The sequence below is a fragment of the Bos taurus genome, chromosome 8 (assembly GCF_002263795.3).
Source record: "Bos taurus isolate L1 Dominette 01449 registration number 42190680 breed Hereford chromosome 8, ARS-UCD2.0, whole genome shotgun sequence".
Classification (NCBI taxonomy): domain Eukaryota; kingdom Metazoa; phylum Chordata; class Mammalia; order Artiodactyla; family Bovidae; genus Bos; species Bos taurus.
In genome coordinates this window covers 109981448-110001722 of record NC_037335.1, presented here as the reverse complement: position 1 = coordinate 110001722, position 20275 = coordinate 109981448, and the positions used below count along the sequence as shown (strand labels likewise).

Sequence of the window (20275 nt, the reverse complement as noted above, 5' to 3'; positions counted from 1 at the left end):
AAAAGAAGGAGTTTTTAGAGCAGATAACCTAAGTTTCACACGGTGAGAATATGTTAATTCTCCCTCAGGTTTTCCTTTAGAACCTGGCAACTTTACTTTAAGCATGCAGTGCAACAGTTCTGGTTATTCTGCCTTCTGCCCCCAGGCCGTTGGGACCAGAGACTTGATCGGCCTGCTCCTTAATTCAGCCCTGGTGTGCTTCCTGCCAGGCTCGGGGCTCTGCTTCGCACTGGGGTTCAGCCTGGATCATGGCTCCGATCACGCCTGGAAGGCAGGCAAAGAATGGTCGCGCAGCCAGCTGGGGGTTGAGGAGCTGGGCGATGGGCTGAGAAGCAGGTTTCCCCTCAGAAAGGAGCGGGGCGGCCGGAGTGTCCCCAGCAGACGACCTGGCCTGGAGACCTGGAGGGTGAGGGGCCCTGGGCGGGGGCACGCGTGGGGAATAGAGCCCGCCTGTCTGAGCAGCAGGCAGGCGGCCATGTGCCCTTGGCCTGGCATGCGGGGCCTGCTGGCCGCCCCTGCCGGCTCCCAAGCCTCTTCTCTGCTGAGCCCCGAGCTCCATGCCCTCGCCATCCTCTGGCTTTCGCCCCCCTCTACCAGCCACCCCCTGAAGACTCAGCTGCAGCCCACGCTTCCCCGGCTCTCCCCAGGCTGCCGTCCCCAGGCTGCGTCCCTGTGCTCTCCTCTCTGAACCTTGCGTTTTCGCTGCAGTTCATTGCATTTCTTCGTGTTGGCCACTTTAGGAGTATCCCGAATCGGACCGCTCCTCACCTGCCTTCCTTGGCCTAAGCACCGTGACCTCTGGCCTGGATTCTCCCCGCTTTCTCCTACCTGGTCTCCTCGTTTCTCTCTCAGCGCCTTTCATAAAGATCTGTTCTTAGCAAGGCAGCCAGAGGGAGCCTGTGGAAACCGAAGTCCCCCACGCTGCCCCTGAGCCCGTGTTCTGAGAGGCCCTACTCAGCCTGTCTCCCAGCACCTGCTCCCCCCTCTTCTGCTGTCCCCCCCTTTATTGCTCTCCCATCCATTGGCCTCTTGGCTGGTCCTCAGGTCCCCTAGGTCCCTGCCACCCCAGGCCTCTGTCTGTGCCCTGTCCGAGTCTGCCCAGAGGTCAGCCCTTCCTCAGTTTAACCCCCTTATTTGTTTGTTTGTGTTCTTTTTTTTTTTTTGCCATGGTGTGCAGGATGCAGAATCTTAGTTCCCTGACCAGGAATCCAACCCGTGCCCCCCTGCATCTTGCCCTTGCGTTGGGAGCATGGAGTCTTAACCCCTGGACTGCCAGGGAAATCCTCAACCAGCTCGTTTGAAACTGCGGCCCCCACCGCCCCCTTGCTACTGGCGCTTCCTGTCCTTAGCCACGGTGTTCTCCATAGCATTTATCACCCTGGATATGCTCTGTAATCGCCCTCGTTTATCGTCCGTCCCTTCTTTCTGGACTGTTGGCTCCTTCTATTTGTTTTGTTTCTACACGGCACTGGGCAGAGAGTAGGCCGCCGGGGCCCACTTGGGGGAGAAGTGAATTCATTCGTTCACTCAACACACATCTTGTTAGCGCCTGAGCAGTGCCCAGCACCTGTGCCACGTGGAACCGTCGCTCGCACGTGCCCGTCTTGGCTGCTGGGCGCACGATCGCCATTGCTTTCACCGTCACCACTCTTTCGCCACTGCTTCCCCACACCTCACCTGGCGCTTGGCCCAGTGGAGTGGTCTAATAAATGTTTGTCGAATTAGAGAAGCTGTGGAAAGATTAGGGTTTTGGCTGAGTCTGGAATCGCCCTGAAGCAGCGATCGGCAGTTTCCGACCGCGGCCTGCTTTTGAAAGTAAACTTCTGTTGGAACACAGCTGCTTGGCTTTTGAAGTGTCGGTGGCTGTTTTGTGTTGAGTGGTTGTGACAGACTTGGGGCTTTGTGTCATCTGGCCAACAGAACCTGAAGTATTTATTGTCTCGCATTTAAAAAAAAATGTGCCAACTCCTGCTGTCAAGTCAGACAGGCTTTGTTTTAATTGCTGATGTATGAAGATGACATCCCACCCAACAGAACAGATTAAGGATCAGCAGGAGGCGTAGGTATCACAGCAGTTCTGCTTGCTTGCTGCCTGCCCCTTTGGGTCCATCTTCTGATACTTAACAGGGGGATTCTCTGGTGGTTAGACAGTAAAGAATCTGCCTGCAATGTGGGAGATGTGGGTTTGATTCCTGGGTTGGGAAGATCCCCTGGAGGAGGGCATGGCACCCCACTCCAGTATTCTTGCCTGGAAAATCCCATGGACAGAGGAGCCTGGCGGGGTACAGTCCATGGGGTTGCAAAGTCAGACATGACTGAACAACCCACACCTTTTTACATTCTTCTGACATTTACTTGGTTACATTGGGTCCAGTTTAAGTAATTTTTAAATATTTGAAATACAATGACTTAATGGAGAAGGCAGTGGTACCCCACTCCAGCACTCTTGCCTGGAAAATCCCATGGATGGAGGAGCCTGGTGGGCTGCAGACCATGGGGTCACACAGAGTTGGACACTACTAAAGCGACTTAACAGCAGCAGCAGCAGACTCAAATCACAAGACAGAATATAATGTGGAAGCCATCCTTTTTCCCCCTTGTAGGGGTGTGGGGCGGTTTGCCTGTTGTGACGTCTTCCTGTGTCTGTTTTGCTTTTTTATAGTGCTCCCAAATGTGTCGGAAGAGAAGGTGTCTCCCACCAGAGCACGGAACATGAAGGACTTTGAAAACGTAAGTAGAGACACTGAATTAGCATCCCTCACGGCTCATGTCTGTGCGCGCTGTCCAGCAGACCCACAGGGAGCCTGGGTTTTCGAGAAGCATTCAAGCAGGATGAGGCAGGGTCTGGAGGAGTGCCGGGGCTTGTGGGCTCTCTCTGGAGCACTGTGACATTCCTGCACAGCTGGTCCTTTGCACACAGGCCAGTTATGGGTTCTGACAGCATCAGTGATTTCCAGCCTTGGGGAGTTTGGTGTATTTCTGGCGTCCTGAAGGTGAAGATGTCACCATGGAGCACAGTTGAGAGGCGCTAAGGTGTTTCACGGGCTTCCCCGGTAGCTCAGCTGGTAAAGAATCCACCTGCAATGGAGGAGACCCCAGTTTGATTGATTCCTGGGTTGGGAAGATCCCCTGGAGAAGGGATAGGCACTCCAGTATTCTTGGGCTTCGCTGGTGGCTCGGGTGGTAAAGAATCTGCCTGCAGTGAGGGAGACATGGGTTTGATCCGTGGTTCGGGAAGATCCCCTGGAGGAGGGCATGGCAACCCACTCCAGGATTCTTACCTGGGGAATCCCATGGACAGAGGAGCCTGGCGGGCTACAGTCCAGGGGATCGCAAAGAGTCAGACGCGACTGAGTGACTAAGCGTAGCACAGCAGCAGCATGTGTCAGGAGCTTCCCTGTGATGGAGGGTGTGCTGTTCGTGGTCCCCTCTGAAGCTGTCCTGTGACTGAGGTTTTCTGAATTAGCCCCATTTTACAGGTCAGGAGTCTTCAGACCAGGAGAGCCTCACTCACGGCCGCATAGTGCATGAGCGACAGAGCTGGAATCTGAGTTTGGGTTTCTAATGACTCTAAAGCTGTTTGTTCTCTCTACCACGTGGCGCGGCCTCTGCATCTTGCAGGCTGCGTCTGTGTTGAATGAAACGTGAGCGATGTGTTCCCAGGTTGCTGTGGTAATTGTCTGAGAATGGATTGCTCGGCGATGGATTTGACTTCAGTGCTTTCTGTCTGCCAGCATCTGCGTTTCATTTGTTAGTGGATGGGGTCTGTTGTCAAGTAACAGGAAAATAAGGTTATTTCCCCAATTCCAATTCTGCTTAACAAGTTACCTGCTCAGCGTGCTCATTTATCATGGGAAGAATTAGACCCTTCTTCATTTGTAACCAAATGAAATCCATACTATGCAAGACATGGGAGGTATTTATCAGGGAGAGGGCGCAGGACGCAGAGGGAAGGACGTTCCTCAGCCATGTTTCTCTCTCCCCAATGGCCTTTCCCGAACAGAACGGGCCTGTCTCTGGATTTAATTCAGAACACTCATTACTGCTCATAGTTATCTGCAAACCACCAGTGACCAATTGAAGAAATGACTTGTCAGATCTCTAATGGAAACAAGTAATTCTGGAGCGTTGAGTTGTTATAATTTCAACTGTACAACCTGATATATGCTGTGGGGTCTGGGGCCTCAAACAAATGAGATTTGATTATTCCACATCGTGTATAATTAAAATGTGCTCCACTATTAAATGGTTGTTCGTGTTTTATCATAAGAGTAATAATAGCTACTGTTTATTGAGCTCTTGCTCTGAGCTGGGAACTATAAGTGTTAAGCTCTTCATATATATTACTTTAATATTGAAGCAGCTCTGCGAGATACAGAGTTATTTAATTTTTGAAAGGCACAGCTTTGATTTTTGTTTCTAGATGGAAAAACCTAACAATCTTAGAGATTTAGCTTCACGTGTTGTCACTGCCTTTTGAACTGGGAGAGATCTGAGAATTGAATCCAGCTCCCTTTTATGGACTGTAGCCCACCAGGCTCCTCCATCCATGGAGTTTTCCAGGCAAGAGTACCGGAGTGGGTTGCCATTTCCTTCTCCTGAGGACCTTCCTGACCCAGGGATCGAACCCGGGTCTCCCGCATTGCGGACAGACGCTTCACTGTCTGAGCCACCAGGGAAGCCCCTCGGGAGAGAGGAGACACGGAGGCCGAGGGACGCGCCGGCAAGGCTGTGCCCGGTGCAGCTTGTGCCCTGGGCCGCGGCCTCGGAAGCCAGGCCGCCTGCCCGTCCGCTTCTGCTGGGTGACCTTGGGTGACCTTACCCTCTCTGCACTTCCTTTGTCTTTAAAATGGGCATGTTACAGTTTCTGCTTCCCAGGGCTATCGTGCAGCTTCCTGAGGGAAGGTACATGCAGCGACATGCCCGGCCCTGAGTCTGTCCTGCGTGTCAGGCGTTTCTCTTGCGGTTAGGTTACGTTTATTGTTACCGTTTTTCTGCTCTGTCACATGACTCACATCTCCCTTTCTCAGGTGTGTTCTTGATGACTCAAATACTGATTTTCATAAAGGCAAGGGAGAGCCTTCTATGCCAGCATGTTTTAGGGTTTATGTTTTGGCTTTACGACTGTGCTCCTTTGGCTGCTGTTAGGGCTTTTTTATTTTTTATGACATTAATATTTTTTATTGTAGCACTTTCAAGAACAAATTCTGCAGTTGAAATTGAAATGACAGCATGGTTCTCAGTGTCTCCCTTTCAGGTCTTTATAAGTCACTGAAAATCCTCATCTGGCCTGAGCTACTAAATGCAGGGTCTCTGTGTTGGGATGCTTACAGGAAATGCTCTTGGCATCTAATGCTGATTTTAAAGTTCGCATACATGTTAAAGAGAGGGCTATAGCATTAAAGGGGAAGCTCGTGATTTCTTTTATCCTAGTCTTGGATTACGGATACCTGAACATCAGAGTCTGGTAATGACGGTCTGGCAAAATACAGGCCTCTTGGTTTTGCTTGGAGTTTAGCCATTCATCAGTGGGTCTTTTCACATCCGTGTCCCGGGACAGGGGCTAGGGAATTTGCAGCAGAGTAAGGGCCCATCAGGAGACTCACAGTCTGTTTAGGGAGATGGATAGGAAAATCATGCAGTGATTGAGGTTAAGTCCAGGGCGCTGTGGGGCGTAGAGCGGGGGCCTGGTCCTGGCCCAGGGCACTCTGGGCAGCCTCCCTGGAGCACGTGTTCTGAGTTGGGTCACCAAGAGTAGTAGGGATTAGCCAAGGTGGGAAGGCTGGGAGACGACCCCAGGCAGAGGGACTCTCACGTGCCGAAGACACAGAGAGAGCATGACAGGGCATGACGAGGCTGGGAATCCAAGTGCCCTTTGATTGGAAGGAGGCTTAGGGGGTGCTTGAGAGAAGTGGGGCTGTTGAAGCAGGTGGGGGTCAGATTCTGCAGGCTCTTGTATGTTACACCGCTTTGAGTTTTGTGCTGAAGATGAAGGGGCATCAGTGGTAAGTTTTAATCTGGGGAGGGAAGTGACTGGAGTCACTTCACAGATGAGCCAGGCTGGGTGCCCTGAGGCCGGAGGTGCTGTGATCAGTAAGGAGGTGCAGTGAGTGGTGGGGTCCGGAGGCGTGGAGAAGAGAGTCAGAACCGCAGTGCTAAAAGAGCTCCCGGGACCGCCTCATCCAGGCCCTGCATCTGGCACAGGGGCCTCGAGCCCAGCGACGGGCAGGGACTTACATGGTCTTTGAACCCAGGCCTCTGTCCTTCTGCTGCACTCGGCGTTCTGTGTCCCTTCTCACACCTTCTTGTGAGTCTGTCATCTGGGGATCTGCTGTCTGATCCCTTCCTCAGCTGAGCTGTCGTCATCTGAACGGCCGGCCGGCCTTACGGTAGGAGGCTGGCAGATCAGTGTGGTCTTCATTGGGAGCCTGCCTCGTTGGTCCTTCTGGGTGATAACGTCACGGGGAGTGCCCCGGACCAGAGGAGGCCGGGCTGAACAGCGTTGTGTAAAGGACTCTGTTTCTCTGGTGTGACCGGTTCCAGGGACTACTCTCTGTCTCTCCCTTTGTCTCTCTCAACATGTTGTGAGTGAGCGGGGAGACCCAGAATCTGGTTCAGCGTGTCCAGTCCGGGTAGCTGTTCTTTGTTCACAGATAGAAGCGTTTACTTCTGGCTTTTACTGTGACATGTATAGCTTTCTGTCTCTGTTGATACAGGTGGATAGTATTATTTAATGGCCGTCTTAAGTTCATAAAGACGTGTGCCTAAAGGGGTGGGTTGAACCGTAATTTATGTAACCTCTTCCTGTGCGACGTTCAGACTGTGTCTAATTCCTCACTGTGATAAACAAAGCGGTGATGAGTGTCCTGGTCCCGGTCTTTGTACACTTACGTGTTTTTTTTCCCCTTGGGACAGGTTCTGCTGCTCTTGTCTCCAGCCCAGCTGCCCTGAGGTTCTGGTGTTTGTATCGGGGCGCTTATTCTGTTTTGTTGAAAAGTCTTGGTCTCAGCGAGGCAGTTGGTCAGCGTTAGTGTTTTATCCGCGCCACGGCTAGGAGTCCGCATCTCCAGGTCTGCCCTGTGGCCTGTGTGTGCTGGGTGTCTTCCTTCCGGGGGTGGTTCCCCTGCCCCCCGACCCCACCTGGTGTGTGTGGCCCCGAAGCTCTGAAGTAGCGGCGTACGTGGATACGACGCGTACCTGGGAACGACCAGAGGTGGGTGTTAGGTCTGGTGCTGTCACACTGGCAGGCCTGTGACCCCGTTTGTCCAGGTGGCTTCTAGAGCCTTCTCTGTAACTCGGAGCTGGACGCGGTCTTCCACTCAGAACTGGTGGCGAGGGCTCCGTGAGTCCTGGTGTGGAAGGCCCCTCGCTCGGTGCCTGGCGCGTGGCCCTCAGTGCCCGCTTAGCTCTGTCCCGAGGACCCTGCCTCAGCCAGCTCCCCCGCCTTCTGCTCGTCCGTTGTCAGTCTCCGCTGAACCTGCTGTGATGTTTCTTTGACCTTGGAGCAAAATCCCTAACTGCTTGCCGTGGCCCGTGTGGCCCTGCCCTGTGTCACCGGCTGCGGCCGTCTCCCATCACGGCCTGCTCTCCAGCATCTGGGCTGACCTTCCTCAGCCACGTGGTCGGGCGTTCAGCGTGCTCCTCCCTCTGCTGGCACTGTCCTTTCTCTTCCTCCTGAGCGTCAGGATCCTTGAGCGCCATGGCTTAGTCTTTACGTGACTTTATAGAGAGGCCGTCCGTAACTCCCTTCCCAGGTTTGCTAGGGACCCAGCACTCAGCATGCAATGTTTTCCACCGTGAGTCTTACGATTGTTTGCAATTAAGTATTTTATTGGTGTGATTGCTTAACTTTGTCTCCTCTACTGTGTCCCTCATGCTCAACACCCAGCTGAACAAGATGGTAGTCGATAAATTCTTATTGATAAAAATAAATGTGTTACTTTGTAAGCTGTACATTTTGGTTGCCTTACCTGTGAAATGGGAAAGTAATATTTAATGCCTAGGGTTGTGGTGAGGATTAGGTAACATGCCAGGACAGCGCGTGGCATCCCGGGTCTTAAGCCGATGGGGGTGGCCGCCGTGTTCTTGTGGATCAGGTGGCTGGAGCGGTGTAGCAGGAGGGAGGGGCATGCAGATTCCCCCCAGAGTCTTAGGAGAGCAGGCAGTGATGAGGGTCAGGGGAGGCTGAGAAGGAGAACGGGGCGCCTTGAGAACCAGGCAGGAGAGCAAGAGTCATATGGGGCGCAGGTGGGCAGAAGTGGAGGAGGACTCTCTTGAGCTGGCAGAGTGACTGTTACCGGAGCTCTGTGGTTCTGGCTCTGCAGGAGATGGGGCACATCAGGGCCAGAGGTCTTGGAATCAAGTCTGTAAGTGTTCAGCGCAGAGGCTCATCTGTGTAGTAGGCTGGTCTCCTGCATGCTGGGTCAAATGCTCTGAGTGCTCAGGCCTCTGAGTATCCTGGCCATGCCCTCTGCAGACCTGGCCAGGTGGCGGCCTGGGCAGTGTAAATTTTTACAATCTTTTTGAAGGCCATTTGGAAAGAGATTTTGATGGTCATAAAAATAATATTACTCTTGAGCCCGATAATCCATCTTGGGGAAATTCATCCTGAGGAAAGAACCCAGCAGAAGAGAAAAGCTGCGAGCATGAAGGTGTTGTCACATTGTGTATGATTGTGAAAAATCGGGAACAAGGGAGTTATATTTTACATTTGTCATCTCTTTGGCTTATTGCAACAAGCTTGTGATGAAGGTGTTTCCCAGGTGAGGAAGCTGAGCTTGAGATTCAGTGATTCACTCAGGAGTTTAGCGTGATCGAGAAACAAAAAGAAGGCCAAATGCACAGCTGGTCTTTCTGGTTGGAAAGCCCGCAGGCATTCTTCCGGAGCACACTGAATGCGTGCGTGCTCAGCAGGGAAACGGTTAAGCAATTGAATGTAAATCAATTCAGTGGAGTTCAGTGCAGTCATTTTAAGTGATAATTATGGGAATTCTGTAGCAACATGAAAATATTTAAGACATGTTAGGGGAAGCAATGGATTATACAGATTCACTTATGTTACAATTTTACCACAAATGTGTATTCATGAGCAAAGGCTGAAAGAATATACAGAGAGTAGATTTCAGAAGATAGTTGCATTCCGGGCGTTGTTTGGGTTCACTTTTAAAGTCCTGTTGTTACTCCAGTATTGTTGGCTGATGAATAGATGTTTGCCTAGCAACAGTTTTCTGGGTGTTTTGAGGACACTGGGAGCGTACTGGAATCAGAAGCGAATCCCAGGGTGTCTTCTTCGTCTTCCTAACCCCGCTTAGCTGCTGCTGGCAGAACTGTCTTACATGCGGTGTTATTTACCAGAAATGAACTCTGGGCAGCAGGATTTCGTGGTTTTTGTGATGTCTGGGTGAATGGTCTAACAGTTTTTGGACTTTCAAAGAGGATAAAAAAAATTACCGGTCGCTCGAAGGTCTGCGTATTGAGGCTTGAGCGAGAAGCGGATTCGTTCTGAAAATGCTCCTGTGTTTTCTGCTCGCTCAGTGCCAGGCTCTGCCAGGTACTGTAGGTCATGTGGTTGTCACAACACCTCCGTGACTTTGATCCTCTTTTTACTGATGAGCAGACAGGGACTCAAAGATGTGCAGTGGTTTCCCCAAGGTCACGTGGCTCACAGGTGACAGCGTTGGGAGTTGAGTCCACTTCCGGCTCCACTGACTGCGGGGCCCCTGCCCTCGGTCCTTGTTGCCTGCAGCCCAGACGTGCCCTGGTGGCTGAGCCTCCGCTGTGGAGTCCCAGGCCCTTGCAAGCTGCTGAAACTGATGGCCAGGTCACCAGAAGCGCAGCTCCTGGCTGAGAGTTTGGTTGGTTGGAGTTGCCCCGATTCTTTCTTATGTTGTTGGCTTTCGTCTTTCTTCCCTTTCTGATGGTGCCCTAGGCGCGGAAGGCCTTTGACAGGGAGTGGGAGGAAGTCACGATGACCAAGTAGAAGCCTCAGAGAGTGTCCTGCCACTGAGCTGGGACCGAGTTGGGATGGCTCCTCTTTCGGAGGCTCCAGCTCCGAGGTCCCACCTGGGTTGCCAGGGCTGGAGCCTGGCGAGTACAGCTCTCGTGTTCACCTACTTTTGAGCGCTGAGTTTCTGAGTCATATTTGGTGGATTTTCAGGTATTTATTCCTATTGTATGGTAAGCTATTTTCAGTGTTTCCACTTTTTTTTTTTCATTTCTTGAACTTACTTAAAGTGTAGATGAAAAGTACAAATGAAAAGAATATTAGTGTTTTCAGTTCTTACGCTGTGTCAGGCACAATACTGAACATCCCCATTCATTTCTTTTAATCCTCGTAATAGCTCTCTGCAAGGGGCATTATAATAATCCCATTTTTACAGATAAAGGAGCTGAGGCACACAGAATAAGGAACTTGACCAAACTCACTTGGCTCGTAAGGCGGCCTGGACCGGCTGACTCATTCATTCAACACATGTTGATGGGGTGTCCGTGTCCCAGATACTGTGCTACAAATCTCAGGGGAAACAGCCATGAGCAGATAGATTGCAAAGGTCCCTGCCCTCCACAAGTGGATGATCTTTGTATAACAGGCGTGAAAGCAAATAGTGCATGTGTAAGGATCGAAGGTGGAGGCAGGTTGTGGCAGCTTCTAATAAGCAGGCAAGCGTTCTGCGTGAGAGTGACTTGGTGGAGGTCGTGGAGACGGCCCTCTTTGGAGCCACTAGTTAGGAAGGGCCTTTTGGAGCCTCTGACGTTTAAGCTGAGATGGAAGCCTGAGATGGAACCTCCCGGCAAGGGCTGCAGGAAGAGCTGTGCGCGCAGACAAGGCCCGGCTTATGTGAGGACTGGGGAGGGCGGAGCATTGCCAACGAGGGGTAGGGCGCTTTACGGCCGAGCGCAGAGCCAGATCACACAAATCTGCGGCCACGGCACCGAGCTTTTTTTATTTTAATTTTTGCAGCCCCGTGGACTGTAGCCTGCCAGGCTTCTCTGCCCATGGAATTTTCCAGGCAAGAATACTGGAGTGGGTTGCCTTTTTCTCTCCAGAAGGTCTTTCCGACCCAGGGATCAAACCTGAGTCTCCTGCATTGCAGGTGGATTCTTTACCATTGAGCAACCGGGGAAGCCCAGGAAGTTTTATTCTAAGAGGGATGGAGGAACTTCCTTGGTAGTCCAGTGGGAAAAACTTTGCTTTTCAATGCAGGGGTTGCAGGTTTGATCCCTGTTGGGGGAGTTAAGATCCCCCATGCCTTGGGCCCAAAACTTAAAAACAGAACAAAATCGATCAGAGACTTTAAGAATGGTCCACATTTTAAAAAACCTTTAAAAAGTGATAGAAAAAAGCAATGTCTGTCTGACTCTGAGGCCTGTGGGTCTCTCCTTGCGTCACATGGCCTTCGAGAAATTGGTAAATATGCTCGGCCTTCTGACCGCTGCATTGTTATTATGTATTAACGACTATCTCTTTATGTTGTAGACTAAAATACAAAAGAGGATATGGTTCCCCATCTCTTAGAGACGGATTGGGTAGAAAGGAAATCACCCAGCTGGTAGACTGCAGTGTGGTAGGCTGCTGTGTAAAGAAATTAAAGGGTGTGTGGAAACATCCAGCAGGACCCCAGGCCAGCTTGGTGGGGTCATCAGAGAAAGCATGATGAGCGCTCTGGCATTACGCAGAGAACGAGACTGGCATTGTTGCAGAAAAGTTGCTGCCTGTATTTCATTTTATTCACTGGGGCTTGGCTGGCGTTTGCAACGACCTTCTGAAGGCTTATTTACTTTTTCTCATTAAAAAAAATGTTCTTCACCTATAAATAGAACAAGTATTCTTTCAAGTGTTGCTGAGAATTTTAGCAGCATGCACAATGTGGGCATTCTCAGCAACCTCCATAAATAATTTATTGGTAGCTGAGTAATGGAATAAGGTTTCTCTTTATAGGAAGCATCTGGCGGGGTAGACTTTTTGTTTGAATGAATGTTTTATGTGCTGTTTCCTTAAAACATTTAAAAGGGAGGCTTTAATGAACCTATCAATAGCTTGTTGCTCTGTTCTTCTTAGCCACAGAATTGAAACTTTAAGTGTTAACAAGGGGCCAGGGCTGGAAAATTTGGAATGTACTTAATGTAGAGTATACTTATCATTTTCTTTTATCAGTCATAAAAGTATTCAAAAATTTATTAAAAGGAGTATTATGCGCTATTACCAATTATTTTTTAGAATGTTGAAGAAAAGCCCCAATGAATATGTATTTATGGTGATGTAGTAACATTCAAGGACAGCTATTAATATTTTGCTATATTTTATTTTTGTTGTTGTTGCTCAGTCTCTAAGTTGTGTAACCGCAGGGACTGTAGCACGCCACGCTCCGCTGGAGTTTGGTCAGATTCGTGTCCATTGGATTGGTGATGCTATCTAACCAGCTCATCCTCTGCCGCCCCCTTCTCCTTCTGCATAAAGTAAAGCCCTGCAATTTTAAGTGTTGGCTAAGTTTTGACATACGTATACTCCCTTGTAACTTTCGTCATAATCGAGAAATGTATTTATTTGATTATTTTTTTTTGGTATATGTGTATATAGTTGTAGGCTCGTGTGACTGTCAACCACAATCAGAATGTTCCAAAAGGCCAGAAATCCCCGAGTGTTCCCTCTCTGTGGTCAGACTCTTCACCCAGACCTCTGGCGGCTGTCCCTCTATTTCCAGCCCCTGTAATTTTGCTTTTTCCAGAGATCATATCCACGGAATCATACAACTTGTAATCTTTTGAGGGTAACTTCTTTCCCTCACCGTAATATCTTTGAAATTCATTCACGTGCCGTGAACCACAGTGGCTGAGCGCTTTTCCACCGTGTGGCCGTGCACTTGATTCATTCACCTTTTGAAGAGCGTTTGAGTTCTCTCCATGTTTTGGTGATTATTCATAAGGCTGCACTAAGCATTCCTGTGTAAGTTTTTGTGTGTTTATGTGTGTGGGCATGGGTTTTCACTTCTCTAGGGTAAACACCTAGGACTGGAGTCGCTGAGTCATATGGTAAATGTAGTTTTTTTTTTTTAGTAAGAAACTGCCAAACTATTATTCACAGTGATTGTACCATTTTGCACTCCCATCAGCAGAATACGAGAATGCCATTTGTTCTACGTTTTCATCAGCATTTGGTATTATCAATTAAAAACTTTTTTCTGGCCGTTCTAACAGATGTGTAGTGGTATCTAAGATGCTTAAAATCTTTTCTTGTGCTTATTTGTCATCTGTGTATCTTCTCCTGTGAAGTGTTTTTTCAAATCTTTTGCCTATTTTTTGTTGTTTTTTAAAATCAAGTTGCTTCCTAGCAATGACATTTTGAGAGATATTTATGTATTCTAGATACAGTTCCTTGGAGAAGGAAAGGGCAACCCACTCCAGTGTTCTTGCCTGGAGAATCCCAGGGACGGGGGAGCCTGGTGAGCTGCCGTCTGTGGGGTTGCACAGAGTCGGACACGACTGAAGTGACTTAGTAGCAGCAGCAGCAGATACAGTTCCTATGTTGGATTTATGATTTGCAAATGTTTTCTCTCACTGTGTACCTTGTCTTTTCATTCTCTCAGCACTGTGTTTTTCCAAAGCAAACTTAAAATTTTGATGAAGCTCAATTTATTGATTTAAAACAAGGGTTTCCAATTCATGAATTTGGTAAGTCTCCTCACTTATTTAGGTTCTTGATTTCATCAGACATACATAATGTCTTACTACATTTGTTCTTACAAATTTTCCTTTTTGGAGATATTGTAAATGGTATTTAAAAATTTTTCAGTTTTCGATTGTTTGTTGCTAGTATATTGAAATATGATTGATACCTATATGCTGACTTTGCTAAACTCACTTAATGAATTCCGGGAGCTTTTTTGGGTAGATTCCTTGGAATTTTTTGTTTTCATGTTGTCTGCACATAAGGGTGGTTTTACTTCTTCCTTTTCAATCTGGATGCCTTTTATTTTTTTCCCTTGTTTTATCACACTGTCTGGAACTTCAAATACATTTTGAATAGGAATCATAACAGCCAATAGCCTTTCTTTATTATTGATGTTAGGGGAATAGCATTTCGTTCTTTATCTTTAGTAAATATGTTTTTTGTAGATGTGTGATTTTTTTGTATATGTCCTTTAGCAGATAAAGGATGTTTCCTTGAATTCCTAGTTTGCTAAATTTTTATCTTGAATGATTGTTGAGCGTCTAATACTTTTTCTGCACGTTTTGCTATGATCATATGTGTTTTTTCTTCTTTGGTCTTTTAGTTTGGTGAATTACATGGATTGACTTTGGAATATTGAAGTAGTGTTAGATTCCTGGGATAAATCCCGCTCATGATGTGTTACTATGTTTCTAATTTTCCAAAGAAAGGCAGCACCAAAGAATGTTCAGACTATTGCACTCGTCTCACATGCTCACAAAGTAATGCCTAAAATTCTCCAAGCCAGGCTTCAACAGTATGTGAACTTCCAGATGTTCAAGCCGGATTTAGAAAAGGCAGAGGAACCAGAGATCAGATTGCCAACATCCATTGGCTCATAGAAAAAGTAAAAGAATTCCAGAAAAACATCTACTTCTGCTTCATTGACTACACTAAAGCCTTTGACTGTGTGGATCACAATAAACTGTGGAAAATTCTGAAAGAGATGGGAATACCAGAGCGCCTGACCTGTCTCCTGAGGAATCTGTATGCAGGTCAGGAAGCAACAGTTAGAACTGGACATGGAACAACAGACTGGTTCCAAATAGGAAAAGGAGTATGTCAAGGCTGTATATTGTCACCCTGCTTATTTAACTTCTATGCAGAGTACATCATGAGAAACGCTGGGCTGGAGGAAGCACAAGCTGGAATCAAGATTGCTGGGAGAAATATCAATAACCTCAGATATGCAGATGACACCACCCTTATGGCAGAAAGTGAACAACTAAAGAGCCTCTTGATGAAAGTGAAAGAGGAGAGTGAAAAAGCTGGCTTATAATTCAGCATTCAGAAAACAAAGATCATGGCATCCAGTCCCATCATTTCATGGCAAATAGATGAGGAAACAATGGAAACAGTGAGAGACTTTATTTTCTTGGGCTCCAAAATCACTGCAGATGGTGACTGCAGCCATGAAATGAAAAGATGCTCGTTCCTTGGAAGAAAAGCTATGACAGACCTAGACAGCATATTAAAAAAACAGAGACATCACTTAACTGACAGAAGTCTGTATAGTCCAAGCTGTGGTTTTTCCAGTGGTCATGTATGGATGTGAAAGTTGGACCATAAAGAAAGCTGAGCACCGAAGAATTGACGCTTTTGGATTGTGGAATTGGAGACTCTTGAGAGTCCCTTGGACTGCAAGGAGATACAACCAGTCCATCCTAAAGGAAATCAGTCCTAAATATTCATTGGAGGACTGATGTTGAAGCTGAAGCTCCAGTACTTTGGCCACCTGATGCGAAGAACTGACTCATTTGAAAAGACTCTGATGCTGGGAAGATTGAAGGCAGGAGGAGAAGGGGACAACAGACGATGAGATGGTTGGATGGCATCACGGACTCAATGGACATGAGTTTGAGCAAGCTCTGGGAGTTGGTGATAGACTGGGAAACCTGGCGTCCTGCAGTCCACGGGATCGCAAAGGGTCGGACATGACTGAACAACTGAACTGAACAGAATTTTTAAAGATTTAGTTGAGGGTTTTGAGTCTATCATTTAGAGGATTTAGTCTGTAGTTTTCTTATAATATTTTTGTCTGGTTTTATGAGGGTAATGCTGCCCTCCTAAAATGAAGTGGAAAAGGTGCCTCATTTTCTGTTTTCTGGAAGAGATTGTATAAAATTGGTAGAGATTTACCATATAGCGTAAAAAGATTTCAGGAGTCACTGTATGATTTTATTGTACTTCACAGTCAGGCCTCTGTTACTTCCATTCATTAGGAAAGTCTCCAGCCCTCTTTGTCTTGAGATTGTCATGAAGATTCCTGAAGAGTCCGAGTCTGTTGTTTGTAGAGCGCCCTTCATTTTGGATTTGTTTGATTGATGACTCTTGATTAAACATTTTAAGAAAAGCTATATTCATTTGTGGTTATTTCTGGCTGCCCTGGGTCTTCCTTGCTGCGTGCAGGCTTTTTTCTCTGGTTGGCGGCGAGCAGGGGCTGGTCCTTGTGGAGGTGCGAGGGCTCCTCACTGCTGTGGCTTCTCCCGGCGCGGAGCACAGGCCCTGGGTTCACGGGCTTCAGCTGCTGCCCGGCTCAGGCTCAGTGGGTGTGGGCTTAGTTGCTCCATGGCGGGTGGAAGCTTGCTGCACCAGGGATTGAGCCCATGTTCCCTGCATTGGCAGGCGCATTTTTATCCGCTACGCCACCAGAGAAGTCCGACAACTCTTGACTAGTTCAAGGTTAAGGGTTGTAGGTGTTTGGGGGATTCCTTGGCAGTCCAGTGGTTGGGACTTGGTGCTTTCACTGCCAGGGTCCAGGTTCAGTTCCCTGGTTGGGGAACTAAGATCTCACAAGCTGTTAAGTTGCCAAAAAAAAAAAAACAAGAGAGACAGAGAGAGAGAAGATTATAGGTATTTTAGCGTTTTTAAATGAAATTGCTTACTTTCAGTGACTTAGTTCAGGAGGCACAGCATGTCGGTCTGTCCCACCAGGGGTAGTAGTAATATATTCTGTTGATTAGGGTGATGTCTGCTAGGCTTCTGAATCGTGACGATATGTTTCCCAAATGATAAGCCGTCTGTGGGGTGGCCATCGTGAGACGGTGGGAACGCGCGCTTCCCCCAGTGCGTTTGTGTGCCGATCTCGGCCCGAGTCATTTATTTCTACGTGTGTGTGTGTGTTAGTTGAGTCTAGCAGTTGTATAATGGTGGTTTTCTCTTCCTGCTACTCTCTACATTTATTAACTTGATTTATTTTATAAAGAAGAGCCTCCCTTCTTCCTTTCCTTTCCTAACTTGCTTTCAGTGTGGAGTCATGAATTCTGTCTCTGCACTCAGTCATCATTCATTTCCGTGCTCAGACTGTCCTGCATCTGGCTCTTAATCCTGGGTTTGTGCGGTTGTAGCAAAGCTGAGCGCACCCCACTCCAGTACTCTTGCCTGGAAAATCCCATGGATGGAGGAGCCTGGGAGGCTGTAGTCCACGGGGTCGCTAAGAGTCAGACACGACTGAGCGACTTCACTTTCACTTTTCCCTTTCATGCATTGGAGAAGGAAATGGCAACCCACTCCAGTGTTCTTGCCTGGAGAATCCCAAGGACTGGGGAGCCTGGTGGGCTTCTGCCTATGGGGTCGCACAGAGTTGGACACGACTGAAGTGACTTAGCAGCAGCAGCAGCCGCAAAGCTGAGCTCTTACTCCCTCTGTAGCCCTGGAAGCTATGGGCGTCAGGCAAGTCTCGTCCCTCAGACCTTATTTTCAATAACCCATCTGTGCTTATTTTCTAGCAAATCACTGAACTGAAGAAAGAAAACTTTAACCTAAAGCTCCGCATCTATTTCCTCGAGGAAAGCCTGCAGCGGGAGCGTGGCGGCCGCACGGAGCGTGCCTGCAAAACCGTGAGTGCCCCGCTCGGCGCTGCCGCGCCTGGCGTCTTTCCTCGTGGCCATTTGAAGCAGCAGTTCGATTAATGTTTGTTCTCAGACTTGGCACGAATAGATAGCACTGCTTTCCTTTTATTGGATTGATTACAGGGAGCGTAAAGATAATAGAATGACCTTAATACTAAGCAAAGCGATACAAGATTAATTTTAAGGGAGTCTTTCTCTCTTCTTAAAATGGAATTCTGACTTAGCATATCTCAATTGCCGTTTTCTCATTATTTATAAATGAGACAAAGAGTGAAATGGTGGCATGTCTTTGGAATTGAATCCTGTTGTTACTCACTAGCTTGTGTAACTGTAGGCAAGTAAGTCCCTTCAGCTGTCTGGGCTTGCTTCCAGAGTTAAGTGATAACCCCTCTGTCCTGGGGTTATTTGTGTGGATTAAAATGAGTTGGTAGATGGAAAGCCTCAGCACACAGTCAGCCCTCGCCAGTGATCGTCACTGTCTTGTTGCAGCTTCTGTCGGCAGCCCAGAGTTACGGTTGTCATTTTTTTCTGTGATAACGACTCTTCTGTATTCCTCGCGTGCTTGCTTATAACTGTCAGGAAAAAAGTCTATTCCTATCTCAAGTCTTGACCCAGAGGCCTCTGCCTGAAAACAAACTGTGGTTCTGGGAGTTGAAAAAAGAACTTGGCTCTCTTGAAAAGGCAGGAGTACAAACAATATTTTAGTGCCCCTTTCTTGACTTTCTCTAGGAGTTAGCCCTTGGCCTGAGACTTATTCCATTTTTTTCCCTCTTCTGAAGTTTGCACCAGTGGAAACTTTTGAAGGAGGAAAACAAACCCTCCTTGAGTTTTAGTGGGTGGACTTAAATGGACTTGTCTTGAAGATTGATTGTATTGTACTTCTGAGCCTTCTCAAGAATTAAAAAGCTCCCTTGTCCCTCAAGACCCAATTGTTTTTTTCCTTTATTGTGGGAGAGAAAGACAATGAGGATTTTTGGGAAAGAAGTGGTGATGCAATCAAAATTTTAAAGAAAAGCCTGTCACCTAAAATATTTCCTACTTATGTATGATTGTCATGTACCTCAGGACAAATATGGGTGTTAGGAAATCTCAAAGAAGGTAACTGCCTCCTCTTGGTCAGGCACCTGTCCTGGGTGTTTGTACCTTCATCATCTTCTTTTCATTCTCACGACAGTCTTGTCCCGTGGAAATGATCCTTATCTAGCAGGAGAGGAAACTGAAGCTCAGGAAAGATCAGTAGTGCGCTTGATGTCGTGTAGCTGTGCCGTGAGGTGGGCTTTGAACCTGGGTCTGCCTGCCTCACTGTGCCATGTGGTTTCAGCTCTTCTTTTTCCATTGCTTGGCTAGATGGCTTGATTTGATTGTACTTTTATTTAAATTTTAATATTTTGGATAGATGTATATGGTTCAGAATCAAAAAGTGTAGAAGGTATATGCTGGAAAGACTTTCTTCCATCCTTGTCCCCTGGTTCCCTAGATCTAACCAATATGATTAATTCTTCAGGCAGAGAAGTTTTATGTGTATGCAAGCAGCCATTGCGTGTATGTATATTATGAATCAGCACCCTTTTCACATAAACGTGAGCATGTTCTGCTTTGATGTTAACAATATCTTGCATATGTTTCCTTAATAGTGGTTTAAGAGCTTCTTCATTCTTTTTTATAATGATATTCCATTTGATACTTAAATGGTGTCTTGATTTTCGGTTTAGAAAGTTTGATCACCATGTATATAAGTTTATAGCTTGAAATATCAGGCTCGCAAAGAATAATCTCACGGACATGTTAGCTGTGTAGTCTTGTAAATTCGCTGGTCTGGGGCTGCCAGTTGGTTCATCAGAAAGCAGACCACTTAGAACATATGATGTCAGCTGTTATGTAGAAGCTCTCTGCCCTTTGGAGAGCTGGAAGAGGACTCTTCTCTTTGAAGGGGTTTCTACAGTTTTCCCAAAACCACAGTTGAAGACGTTGTGCGCTGACACCCAGTGTGCTTTATGCAGAGGTCAGTTTTTTCTAGGAAAAGTTCTGCAGACATGGCTTCCTTAGTCTCCGTTGTTTGGTGGTGAGGAAAACAGCGTCGCCTGAGCCCTGTCTCCTGCCGCGGCTCGTTTGTTAGCTCATCCAGCCCTCGAATCCAGCAGGGCAGCTGGGCCTCGTGTTTGCCGTGTGACCCCCTGAGGGATCTGAGAGGGCCGTAGGGACTGTTTCTTCCTTTTCTTTTCTAAGATTTCCCCCACCCCCGCATTGTGATGAGAGCTCTTTTTTTCTTTTAATGTTTATTTATTTGTCCGTGTCTCGTGGCACATGGGCCTTTGTTGTTGCACGTGGGCTCTGTGTAGTTGCAGCATCCAGGTTCTTGGATTGTAGCTTGCAGGCTCGAGTTCCCTGACTAGGGATCGAACCTGGGCCCCTGCGATGGGAGTGAGGACTCTTAGCCACTGGACCATCAGGGAAGTCCCTTGGGCTTATGTTTCTGAGGTCAGTTACAGGCTCCCTCTGCTGCCTTCGTGTTGGATATGAGCAGGAAGGCGGGGCTGTCTGCCTTGCCGACCCCGGCGGCCTCGACGCTTAGCCGGTGCTCGGTCTGTCACAGGGGTTGGTGTGTATCTGTCACGTGAAGGAACGAGTGGACGAGCGTCCGCTGACTCAGCACGGTTTCTGCCCAGTAAAGAGTGGAGACAGAATTTGAAGCCAGGTCTGGCATCGTTGATTCAATGGA

The 20275-nt window shown here is 47.8% G+C and overlaps 1 protein-coding gene across 9 annotated transcripts in view; it reads left to right on the top strand.

Moving 5' to 3' along the window:
* CDK5RAP2 (CDK5 regulatory subunit associated protein 2) overlaps positions 1 to 20275 on the top strand; it is a 184244-nt gene that overhangs the window by 11322 nt on the left and 152647 nt on the right. For all 9 annotated transcript variants that reach the window (XM_059889004.1, XM_059889002.1, XM_059889006.1 and 6 more), the window contains exons 3-4: positions 2663 to 2730; positions 17434 to 17544. In XM_059889004.1, coding sequence (XP_059744987.1) covers positions 2663 to 2730; positions 17434 to 17544 — 179 coding nt within the window. The remainder of the gene's footprint in view (positions 1 to 2662; positions 2731 to 17433; positions 17545 to 20275) is intronic.